Below are 13092 nucleotides of genomic sequence, written 5' to 3'. Positions count from 1 at the left end.
ATCACTGGATACAATGATGGTGAACGACGGTTGCTCTTCTTCCTCTATTTACCTTCTTCCGGCTGAAATACATACTCATGCCCCCTAGTGGCACTCCAAGGCGCTGCACAACTACAACCTCTTGTATCCCAGTCGTTGTCTTATGTAGGTTTAATGTTTCATCATCGTTTTCATTATTTGTTCTTATGAAATGCTTGTTTTAGAATCCCTTGAAATTTTAGTCATGCAACCACTCATACCATTTTTTTCACTCTCTTAAGTGAAACCATCACTTCACAACTTGTGAGGTTACAAAAATTGTACATCATTGCTAAGTAGCTGAAGCTGTCAAACTGAATGGAGAACGATTGTGGACATCAACTTCCTGGATTTGGATCTGGACTTTGACTGGGTCATTCTGCACTACTACAGATAAATAAATACACTTTAATTCAAGGAAGCTGTTAATTAGATTTAGGCCTTTATGATTGCATTGTGTTCTGTATTCTCCACTGTAGCTTTCTGTGCATTTTGTGGGTTACCTTTTTGTGAAGCACTTTGTGACATCTGTGCAATCTATGAACCTCAAGGACTCATGAATCAGTGTTAAAAGTTATAAATAAAACTTTCCCCTGAAAGGGACTGAACATTGCATTGAAAATAGGTGATGGGTAAATTTAGTTGGACTCTGGCTGGGAAGCTCAAAACTTAATTTAATTTCAGGTAAAGCCTTTCTTTTGTTGATTTAAATGTACTATTACACTGAAATTGTTTCTATAGTTGGGATGTGTCTTCATAATCTGCTTTTTGAGCAAAAATCTGAAGGTTCGGGGATAAAAACAAGTATTTCTAAATTAGGAACTTTCTACATTTTACCCACTTTCATTATTAGTTTTCAACAAATAAGAAAGACTTAATTATATGTCCAGTTTTTGAAATGTTGCTGTTATTTCATAGTTGGAACTGTGTTTCCGTGAAGGTGGAGAGCAACATTGGGGTTTCACAGAACAGTTCTGGTTTCGTTCCTGTTTATGCTGGACACCAAAGACAGGTCTGAGTTATGTCACATTCAGAAGTACTCTGCTAATACTTATATTGCAGCATATATCAGGAATGAAATGGAATGGAGTACAAGGACTTGGCGATCAAGGGCCTTCAGTAATTGGAGGATGGAAAACTGCCTCGTGCTGAACACCTACAAAAGCATCGATCTATCTGTCTGTCGGTCTGTGTTATGAATGACTCCTTAGAAATTAGGCTAAATGACAAAGTTCTCAAGATCAATATTTGCAATATCCCAGGATCAGATTGTGAGTACATTTTGTTTACATAAATTCTGAGTTACAGTTGATGGTACAGAACTAAAGCTCAACTAAATAATGTGAAAAAATGTATATCATTTGAAGTTATAGGCTGATTATTTAAGCAAATAAATTAGAGTTATTTTAGAAAAAACCATCACCACAGTCTATGCAAAGTTGTGAACTTCCGTTTCCTTCTACAAGCGCTACGTATCATTCCGGTTTTCTAGGCATCTTTTATTTACATTATTTCCCAAATTTACGAGTGATTTTTCCTCTTCATTTATTTAAAATGCCGTCTGTTCTCTTATACAAAAATTCAGATTTCTCTCACACATTTTCATAATTGTACTTTATCGTTTCCTTCTCTAACTTAGTTCAGCTATAAAAACGAGGAAAACAAGGGTGGTGATGGTGGCTGACAAGCAACATCCAGTTCCACGGTGTCAAAATGTGATGCCTGTCAAAATAAATCAAATAGTAAATATACCTGTTCATTTTAAGCGTCCATATAGTTCCATTATAATATAAGTAAAACATATTAAAAACGTTTTAATACAAATTGTATTATACGCAGTTTTGCATAATCTTAAAACACAGAAATCCAACGTTTGGAGCAGACCGAATCCTTCGTACCTTTACTTTGAAGGGGAAACCCCGTGACATCCGCGTAGCTTGACAGAGGTGGGACGTTGTCAGTCTGGATCGGTGTCCGTATCCCGAGTTAGTGAAACGGCTTTTAGCCAGCCGTAGATACCCGGTGAACAGTAGGCCCATATAAATTAGGGGATACACTGCCTTTAACAGCAAGATATCGCAGCGTTGGAGAGCTTAGCCCGCGTTAAAATGAAGATGCGACAGCCAGTTGGATTGGTCTATTTTCTAGTCGTATATTTCAGTTCATGCTCGGCGTTTTATCTTCCGGGTTTGGCTCCCGTGAGTTTTTGTGACAAAGAGACAGAAGAATGCCAGGTATGATTTCTTTCAGTGGAGTAGCAGTTCTTAATAAGTTATGTACATGTTAATCAGTAGAAATTTCAATATTTTTCCTTGTGTTTTTGACATCTTTTTTTCAACTGGCAGAAATAGCAGTAGCTAGCCGCTTGTCCTCTAGGCCCCGGCTAATGCCTGGAACAGGATACTGGCACATCGTGATGATGTTTAGGAACTTTGTATTGTTTCGTCTCACTAGTGATTGCTTAAAAGCCATTGTCTCGTGATTTTGCCTCTAATGCCATTTAAAAAAAGTTTCTGTGAGTGATAATTATTTTTCCATTTGGGACGCGATAATTTCAGGCTCATTAGTTTATGTTTTTTAAAAATGTTCTATAAAAGTTATATTTTAAAGTATCTTCTTTACAGACGCAGATTGAGGTGTTTGTTAATCGCTTGGATTCAGTGGAGTCTGTTCTGCCTTACGAATATGATATGTAAGTCATTTGATATTTTAGATTAAAAAAAGTCTTGATCAGTATCATAATTTTTCTGTGGATGATCATTTAAATATTTGATAAAGGTTTGACTTCTGCAAAGATGATCAGGAGAAGAGGCCATCGGAGAACCTGGGACAGGTGCTATTTGGTGAGCGAATTGAGTCTTCCCCTTACAAGGTGAGAGCCTGAATGATGGCAAATACGTTTTTGTTTCGTTCATTCTGTTTGCAAAGATGCACCGTTAATGCCACCAAATCTTAATCCATGTTGCTGCTAAAAAACAGTCTTTTTTGGTCTTTTTTTGCAGATCAAGTTTAAAGAAAATGCATGCCAGAAAGTTTGTACCAAGACTTACAAGGCAGGGAACAAAGATGATACATCAAAATTGGATTTTCTCAAGATGGGAATGCAGCTGAATTACCAGCATCACTGGTTAGTGGCAGATACACGTCATTAGAAGATTCATACTGATTCCATTTCTCCTTAAGAATTAATGCTAATTTAGAGAAAATGAATAAATGAACAAAGGAACGTATTTAAGCAAACCTTTATCATTTTAAATGTATTTTAAGGATTATCGACAACATGCCAGTGACATGGTGCTATGACGTTGAAGACGGTCAAAAGTATTGCAACCCTGGCTTCCCTATTGGCTGCTTTGTCACATCAGATGGTCGAGCAAAAGATGCCTGTGTAATTAATGTGAGTTGTGGTTTCTTGCTTTTTTAATTTCTGCATTATGGTTTTATTATAAGAATGTGTGAAATTAAAATAAATTAACAGCAGCTAATAGGTATTTTCTTTAAAGTAATTTTTTACCCAAGAAGGAATTTCAACAAAGTTGACATTGTGTATTTAAAGGAAATTGGCTTGAACAGCATTAGTGACTGTAAAACGGATTGCATTAAGCTGTGCTAGCAATCAATGTAACCAGTTTGGCTTTACCAACCAGTGATACCTGTTGGAGCAGTGTGACAGTGTACGTCAGCAGCAAACAATGCATTTTTATCTAACCGTCTTTAAATGCACTCTCATTTATTTTATGTTTTAGTTGGTAACTATTATATACAAATATTTTTTTTAATAAAGGAATGAACCTTCAGATCTGATTAATTTGCTTAAAAATACTTTAGGTTTTTTTGGTGGTTGAACTTATAATTTTTGCCTGTGCTTTCATGTTTTTTATCTTATTTTGGAGGACCAAGGAAAGATATTAATATCATGACTTTCACCTGTCACACAGAATAGCATGAGTTCAATATGTTCAAATGAAGTTAAAGCTGAAATGGACGTTGACTAATGAGACACATTTGTATCTTTTTTCAGTCTGAGTTCAACAAGAAAAACACATTTTATGTCTTCAACCATGTGGACATAAAGATTACTTACCACAGCGGAGAAAATGAAGGTTGGCGAGGCTCTCGCTTGGTTGCTGCCACTCTTGAACCAAGGAGGTGAGAGTCAAGTGGACATGGATGGACAATCAGCTACTATTTATTTATTTAATTTTTTAATGCAACTCATTTAGGCATGCATCACCTTTCAGCATGACTGTATAGAGAGGTTTTCAATAGTTTCACATTTAAAAACCCCAAAAGTTTTTATTCATACCCTTATTACTGACTAAAGAGCTACCAGAGAGTAACAAAGTGCTCCACTGTCTTTCCCTGTTGCTGGTCACTGCCAGTCAGCTGGTTGAAAGGCTAATATGGTTTTCCTTTGCTTACAATATAGACATATTTGACTGGAAGTATTTGTAGTGAGGAATAATGAACTTGGTTGACGTACTGACAATTTGGAAACTGTTAGTATATCAAAATGAAATTAACAATAAGTGGCAATAGTTGACATTATTAACTGTAAATGTCCATATGTTCTATCATTTTTGCTGCAGTTGAAATATGAGTTGTTTTTCTGTCCTAAAGTACACAAAACATGTTCAAACATAAAGTGGTTATCATGCACTGAGATGCTCTTACAGCACGTAGTTAAGGTTATGATCTTAATGACAGTTGGCTTTTGTTCTTAACAATTACATTTTAACATAAGTTGACTTTTTGTATTTTCTGCAAACAGCATCAAACAAGCAGATGAAAACAAACCAAACTGTGAATCAGGAAACCCAATGGAAGTGCCAGGGGAGGTTAAAGGGGATATAACCATCGTTTACACCTATTCTGTAACATTTGAGGTAAGCCTTTTATGTGTGACTATACTTTTTAGTAATGTGTTACCTGTTCATGGTCTGTAAGGAGAAAACTGTTACCTGATTATTGCATTTTTTAAAATTAATTTTGCAGGAAAATAATACCATCAAATGGGCCTCTAGGTGGGACTACATCCTGGTCTCGATGCCTCATACCAACATCCAGTGGTTTAGGTCCGAATGCGCTTTTAATGCTTTTTCGCTTTAAAAAACTGTCGCTACTATTCACAAGCTCATTATTTTTGGTATTTGCATTAAGGTGTGTCTTGTGTGTCCAACAGTATCATGAATTCCCTGGTAATTGTGCTTTTCCTGTCTGGCATGGTTGCCATGATCATGCTGAGAACCCTTCATAAGGACATCGCCAGATACAATCAGGTGGATCAGGTAAAGGCGCTGTTTGACTTTCCTGTTCTGATGTGTACAAAACTTTCCTGCTACAAATAAATTGCAGGACATCATCACTTACTCACACAAGACAAGCCCTTCCACCTCCTGTTGGTGTTATGAAACCAGGATATTAGAAGTAATCTCCATTTATTTTCAGATTCCACCTGTACCAAAAAATGTTTCAGCATTTTCATTTTTGGAAATTATTACAAACAGACTGTTACTACTGTCTGATAAAATTAATCAGACAGTTTAATTTTATCAGACATTAAATACATAATGTCTGATAAAATTTTATCAGACAATTTTGATAAAATTTACTGATGAAAGGATGAAACCATTCATCCTTTCAACAAGGATGAATGGTTTTCATCCTTGTTGAAAACCATTGATCAAGGATGGTTTTCTTACTAACTAGTTGGTAGTCTGATGTTTACATGCTTAGAACAGTGGGCCATGTGTCTTGAGCTATCTAGATGTATCTAAATGATTTAGAATAGCATCCAAAAGTTTTGTGAATTTATTTGAGTAATTTAACTGAAAAGGAAACTGATATTATATACAGTACAAAAATACAAAATCTTACTATGTAATTTTTTTTAGTTTTTGTGTAAATATCTTTGTGCACTTGAAATAAGACAAAACTAACTTACAAGTAACTTTTTTTTTTTACCCCTCCAGGGGTCTTTTTGTGGGCTCTAGTGTCCCTTATATCAGTGGTTCTCAAACTTTTTTCAGTGATGTACCCCCTTAAAAATATATTTTTAGTCAAGTACCCCCTGACACTGGCAAAACATTTTTGGAATAAAAAAGAGGTACAGTGCTGTAAATACCCTGTAAATACTGAATATAAAATTCAGTGCATAAACACACATTTATATTTTATTGAACTTTTTACAAAATAATTTTTCCCAAGACTTATTATGAGGAGCCTACTGATTTTTTAAAGATATTTTGAAAAGCTTCACGTCCCCCCTGCAGTACCTCCACGTACCCCCAGGGGTACGCGTACCCCCATTTGAGAACCACTGCCTTATATGATAGTAGGCTATCGGGAAATGGGGAAGGAGAGGGGGGAAGACATGCGGCAAATGTCGTCGGGTCCGGGAATCGAACCCACGACGGCCGCATCGAGGACTCAAGGCCTCCAAATGTGGGTCGCGCTAACCCCTACGCCACCACGGCATGCCCCTACAAGTAACTTTTAAGTCAATAATTCCTTAAAATTGGTGAAAAAGTACTAATTCCATCGGCAGATTATTTTACTTATAACACATTTTCCCATGTTACAAGTGAAATAATCTGCCAATGAAACTAGTAGTTTTTTGTTGATATCAAGGTATTAGTGACTTAAGTTCACAAAGCAAATCTTGCTTAAAAGTTATTTGTAAGTTAGTTTTTCTTGTTTCACGTGTACTAACATACTTGAACTAGAATGTAGACCAGAATACCTGGTAAGATTTTGTATTTTTGCAGTGCAGATTTCAATATGGACCAATTGGAAAATATCGGTACGAGTGTCACTTTTTGAATTAATGAAATAAAGTTTTCAATGGTATTCTCATTTATTGAATGTGGGTCTATTCCTGAATGCTTTTATTGCTGAGACTAATCAGATCGAAAACTCTTGTATGTGTGAAATAAGGCAGGACAGCTGGGTAGATCCATATCACTCTAGATAAGGATTTTCATGAGGAATTTAGAGGTTTAACTGAAGAAATTATTCTAACACATTGTAGACTGGAGTTTATTTTTAGTAACACCATTCATTGGTCTGCTTGTGCTTATTTGTGTGGCTTATGCTTTAAATCTGCAGTGTAAAATACCACCCAGCACGAGTACATTGCATCCAAAATTACAAATACTCTGTTACATTTCACAGGGAGACTTGATAAAGCTTACACCGGCCAAGGAAAAATCTTCTCTACCCTATGTAAGCTTAATGAAATTCTTTCTAAGGATTGAACTAATCAGGTGCTTGGGTGTGTATGATTCTGGCAAACAGAGAACACATGGAATGTAAAATGTGGTGTGGATCTTTAAACTAGGAGTTAAATCTGTCAGAAAAAGGGAAAAATGTATTTTTCCTTGAAATTAGTTTGTTCACACCAAATTTTACACCTTTTTAAAATCTGTCTTCACATATATGTGTTTGTCTAGCAGGAATGAGTGTCTGGTGGTTGGCAACCTTTTTAACTTTAAACTTGTATAAATTTGAGTCTCTCCCTTGACCGTTGTGTTGACATTTGTCCCCCAGGAAGACGCACAGGAGGAGTCAGGATGGAAGCAAGTGCATGGGGATGTTTTCCGTCCTCCCAGGAAGGGGATGCTGCTGTCTGTGTTCCTTGGACAGGGCACCCAGATCTTCATCATGACCTTCATCACACTCTGTAAGGATTGGCAGTGTTTCAGATATGTAAAACAAAAAAATAAATAATTATTGACTGATGTTAAATACTTATATCATACGTTTTTCTACCATATCGTTCAACCCTATCTTGACAGCATAAAAACAAATGATTCTGTATGGTTGTGAATAAATTCAACCCATACAGGGTGTTTAAGGTTTCAAGTAACATTGGAGCATGATTCTCTGCTTTCCCCATGTTCAAAATAAAATAAGAAAGCTTCTTTATTTATCACCTAATTCTGATCACTTGACTTTTATCATAAATATTGTTTTGGTAGTTAAATGGAAACAGATATTCTAAATCTGTACTAAGCATAGAGCTTTCAACTTAAATTACAGTATATGGTAACATATACCATACACATTTTACATTCTTAAGTTAGCCAGGCATTCTATTAAAGTGTTTCGCCTTTCACATTCTACATACATTATGTTTGAAATGATGCATTCATGACTTTCTGTCCACTTTAGTCCTGGCCTGTCTTGGATTCCTGTCTCCTGCCAACAGAGGGGCTCTGATGACGTGCGCTGTGGTTCTCTGGGTCCTGCTGGGAACACCTGCTGGCTACGTGTCTGCACGTCTTTACAAAAGTAATTCTCCACTTTGTATGAAAGTTACAGTTTTACAAAGTAGATTTTAAAAATAAATGAATAAAAAGTTGTTTTGTAATTGTCACCCTCAGTTTAGATAATGTAGTAGGATATCTCAGAGCTAAACCAACTTGGATAATACTTCACTCATAAACTTTCATGCAAACTTCATTGTCATTGTTCCTGTCACAATAGTTAATTCTTGTCTCTTCTTCTTATCAGCTTTTGGAGGTGAAAAGTGGAAGACCAACGTGTTGCTGACAGCTCTCCTGTGCCCAGGGTACAATATTTAGCTTAGCAAATGCTCACATTTCATGCACTTCTGTGTTAGCAGGTCTGGAGGCTTGCATACTGATGTTATCCAACGTATAATTGACCTTTGTACTGAGTCGTTGTTTTATTTTTTTCTTTAGGATTGTATTTGCAGACTTTTTCATGATGAACCTCATCCTTTGGGTGGAGGGATCCTCAGCTGCAATCCCCTTTGGTACTTTGGTGGCCATTTTGGCCATGTGGTTTGGAATCTCTGTTCCTCTCACCTTCATTGGTGCCTACTTTGGATTCAAGAAACCTGTGAGTTAGATCTTCCGAGTTGACAAAACATAGACAAATGCGTTTTTATCTTTTCTTCTTGTCAGCTTTCAGCTTTTTTGTTTTTCTGTTTGGCGCAGGCAATTAAGCAACCAGTGCAGACAAATCAAATCCCCCGTCAAATTCCTGAGCAGTCCTTCTTCACTAAGCCCATCCCTGGGATCGTCATGGGTGGCATCCTTCCTTTTGGTTGCATCTTCATCCAGCTGTTCTTCATCCTCAACAGCATTTGGTACAAATGTGAAATAATCTCCATTTCTGAGAAATCTGCAACTCCAATATTAGATACTTAAACATGTTTACCGGGTGAATGAATTAAGATTTTTGATTTAGGTCTCATCAGATGTACTACATGTTTGGGTTCCTGTTCCTGGTTTTCATTATTCTCCTGATCACCTGCTCTGAGGCCACAATTCTGCTGTGCTACTTCCACCTGTGTGCTGAGGTACCTGAATGTTTAGGCTAGATTTCTTTCATTTTTTTTTATTGTTTTGGCGGACCCTAACTCACCATCTTTTATCTGATTCATCCAGGACTACCATTGGTGGTGGCGTTCATTCTTGACCAGCGGCTTCACAGCAGTCTATCTCTTTATCTATGCTGTGTACTACTTCTTCTCAAAGCTGCAAATAATTGGCGCGGCAAGCACTATACTGTACTTTGGATACACTATGATTATGGTTCTCATCTTCTTCCTCTTTACAGGTAAGAATTTTACTTTTTAATGATAATTGTTTTGTTTTGTCCTTGTTTCTGTGTATTGCAGACATGACTTTGTTCTGTGTCTCATTAAATTCAATGAAAGTTTAAGATCAGTAAAAAGTGTGGGTTGTGCTGTCTTTTCAAAGGTAATGTGATACCAGTGGATAGTCAGATTACCAGTAGAAGGAACATTCAAGATCCTGTTCTAACAATATAAATAAGGAAATTCCTCAACATTTATTTGCTCTCATTTTAGTGGCCTTTTGTATTTGGACATATAAGGAAAAGTATCTACAAAGTAATACAATGAAAAAGGAATGTATTTCAGTATTTAAGTTGCTAAAATGAAACCAATAGTTGTGACACTCAAAAGTGTTTGATTCTGTTCATTCAGATGACAATGGCTTACATCTAATATTACTGATACTAATATTACTAGTGTCAGTAATATTTATGTATCTATATATTCTCTTGTGGCATTCACGGCTATAGAGGAGTTTTCTTTAGCTGGACTGACGGTTGTAATGATTGCAGGTCTTTGGTCTAGATAATAACTTACAATTTGGGGGCAAATTATCTCCAGTTATATAGAGTACTTTCTCCACAAAAAAGGAAGAAAATAAGCTACAATGTTAAAGTTTTACATTAATTAATTTACTTTTACAGATAATATGGAAAAAGCTTAAAGTTTGATATTACATGTGAAAGCATTCAGAAGTAATATTGTAACAAGTACAAACTATTTTAGTGTACTTTGTGTGCCTTTTGCTACCTTGTGTTGAATAAAATGTTAATCATATGATGTCATAAATTATAAAGTCTCTAAAAACTTTATGTTCATAGGATAATATACATTTCTCTATTGGAGTTATTAGATACCAGTAAGTGAAATTGGTGATTTTGTTAAAAATTATTATTTCTTGTTTATATTTTTAATTAATTACATTTGTGTGCCTCATACAACTGAAATAGTAGTATAATTGAAGGTTTTAACCCTTTTTGCCAGGGGTGCTAGTTTATGCTGATCTTGCCTTGTTAATCTGATGATTTATTTATTTTTTTAACAGATGTGTTTTTCTTGTCTCCCACCTTTAGGTACAATTGGCTTCTTCGCTTGCTTCTGGTTTGTAAATAAGATCTACAGTGTTGCCAAATGCCAAGTATTCTGTTCACAAAGCCAGGACATATCACAAGACATATCAATGTTTAGTTCTGATAAAACCAGGATTTGTTTGGCAGAATTGGAATCTGTTTCTTTTAAAGTCAGCCATTTTCCAGAATTTGTACTCATAAAAACAAATATATAAAAAAAAGAAAATTGATCACTCAGCCTCTATTGAACATGTAGAAGGAGCACTTGTCCTTCTACAAGTGCTCCATAGAGAGCATACTGACTTACTGTATCTGCGTATGGTATAACAGCAGCACTACGGCTCAAAGGAAAGCTCTCCAAAGGGTTGTGAATACAGCCCAAAAAATCATTGGCTGCCCTCTCCCCTGACTGGAGGACATGCACAGCGACCGCTGTCTAAGAAAAGCACAACACATCACAAAGGACACTTCTCACCCAGGACATTCTCTGTTCACACTGCTGCCTTCAGGCAGAAGATACAGAGCAATCAGAACAAGAACCAACCGTCTCAGAGACAGTTTTTTACCCGATAGCAATAACAAAACTAAATGCAATCAAAAACAACCATTAATCATCATAAATGATGTATGTGAGAATGTGGCTGTTCTTACTTTTTTTTTTTGCCAGTTTGTTGATTCTTGCGTTGTGTGTGAATTGTGAGACAGTTATTTTTTGTTTTTGGGCATGTGCACCGACTGATGGCACCCTTTGAATTTCGTTTGTCCTTGTGACAATGACAATAAAGATTTATCTTATCTTATGTGCAATGTACAAAGTCTGTTGGGGAGAAAAACTGACAAATTGTGACTTATTCTCAAGATTAAACGCTTATTTAAAAAAAAAATTAAAATAAAAACATCCTATGTCTATTATACCAAGACAGAATATTTAACCCATGGCCAATTCTGAAAAGATTATGTAGTAACAAATGTGACCATTTGCCTGGATAAAGGTGCAAGTCGTTTATCATTAGTCATTTATTTGAACAATTCACTGAGAAAACTAGATGCTGTGTTCCTATTTTAAGCAACTATTGGGGATAAGCGGGCATTCAACATTGCATCCTTAATGTAATTTTGCAAATAAAATGAAATAGCTTAATATTTCAGCATTTAATTATACATCCATAAACTACTTTTATGTAGGTAACTACTTTTATGTAGCTTTCAAAAGGCCCCTCAAAGTATTTTGAAAACAAACAATAAAACACTCATATCTATCGAAAGTGAAAATGAAACATTCCGAATTCATACAAAGTCTAAAGTATTTATTTTAAGTATTGGTAAAACTGCTAAACAAAAGGAAAAGATGCAAATTAAACTGTAATATTACAATTAAAAATATAAAACTTTAAGTGTGTATTAAATACAGCAACACATAAGCTTTGCACGCGGTGTTAAATCAGTAGAAAATTAAATCGAGTTCTACTTGTGGAGGGGCCATTCCCACCTTCGACGATCCTGCCATATTTGCTGAAGTACTGCTCCAAGGCCTTGTCGGTGGTCTCCGTGTTGAGTCCACCGATGAAGAGCTTCCCCGGTCGGTCTGCTTCGGCCATTCTGAAAAACAAAGAAAATGCCGTTCGGGTCAACTATCACACGGAAAATATTGCACAGGAACAATAAAACTGCTCCTAAAAACGGATCATTTGCTAGATAAATACCTTTTGCTGGTTTTGAGTCGCTCAACGCGCAAAATGGCGATAAACGCGCCACCAATATCAGCGAAACAGTTATTCACGTTAGACGACTTTCCCCACGAGCTACAAAAAAAAAAAAACAACAACACTTCAATACGGCGGTTTAAGAGCACAAAGTGTGTAATATTTAAAACAACACGGACTCAGTCTGCTCAAAGCATGCAGGCTACCAACGTGCTATGACGAGGAACTACCAAATTTATCAGGCTTTATGCCAGTGGTTCTTAACCTTTTTGAGGTACCGAACCCATCAGTTTCATATGCGCAGTCACCGAACCCTCCTTTAGTGATGAATAAAATATTTTTTTCCCCAAATTCAAGACATAGGTATATGTTTTTTGCTGGTGCACAAAATGAGCCGTGTATGAACGTCACTTTGCTCAAAGAACAAAACCATGAACTCACAGCAAGTTACAGTATGACTTCATTCTGGCCCCCCAAAATATTTCGGCCCCATGAAAGAATTTCAGCTCCCAAAATATTTTTTTACTATTTTACTAATTAAAAATAAATTTGGATTTTTTCAAAGAATTAAATTTTTTTAAATAACTTAATTTTTTTTATTTTAAATTAAATTTGTTTTTTTTGTCATTTTGAATCCGCAAAATACTTTTTTGGGGCCAGAATAAAGTATTGCACAAATGACATACCTGCAAAT

The 13092-nt window shown here is 36.0% G+C and overlaps 1 protein-coding gene across 2 annotated transcripts; it reads left to right on the top strand.

Annotated features, from left to right (window-relative positions):
• Window positions 1-1945: 1945 nt before the first annotated feature.
• On the top strand, window positions 1946-11039 carry LOC111607118 (transmembrane 9 superfamily member 2-like). 2 transcript variants are annotated; one of them, XM_023329025.1, is made up of 18 exons: window positions 1946-2252; window positions 2643-2710; window positions 2797-2890; window positions 3021-3145; window positions 3286-3415; window positions 4040-4167; window positions 4790-4904; window positions 5014-5093; window positions 5201-5306; window positions 7192-7242; window positions 7567-7699; window positions 8191-8310; window positions 8533-8590; window positions 8724-8883; window positions 8982-9133; window positions 9235-9346; window positions 9435-9606; window positions 10699-11039. In XM_023329025.1, the coding sequence occupies exons 1-18, from the start codon at window positions 2127-2129 to the stop codon at window positions 10908-10910; spliced, it is 2142 nt and encodes a 713-aa protein (XP_023184793.1). In that variant the 5' UTR covers window positions 1946-2126; the 3' UTR covers window positions 10911-11039. The 2 variants fall into 2 exon arrangements, with proteins under 2 accessions (XP_023184793.1, XP_023184794.1); XM_023329026.1 differs by lacking the exon at window positions 7192-7242.
• Window positions 11040-13092: the final 2053 nt, after the last annotated feature.

This window comes from Xiphophorus maculatus, chromosome 23 (genome assembly GCF_002775205.1).
Source record: "Xiphophorus maculatus strain JP 163 A chromosome 23, X_maculatus-5.0-male, whole genome shotgun sequence".
Lineage (NCBI taxonomy): Eukaryota > Metazoa > Chordata > Actinopteri > Cyprinodontiformes > Poeciliidae > Xiphophorus > Xiphophorus maculatus.
Note: the sequence above shows the minus strand (reverse complement) of the source record. Positions and strands in the feature narration are given on the sequence as shown.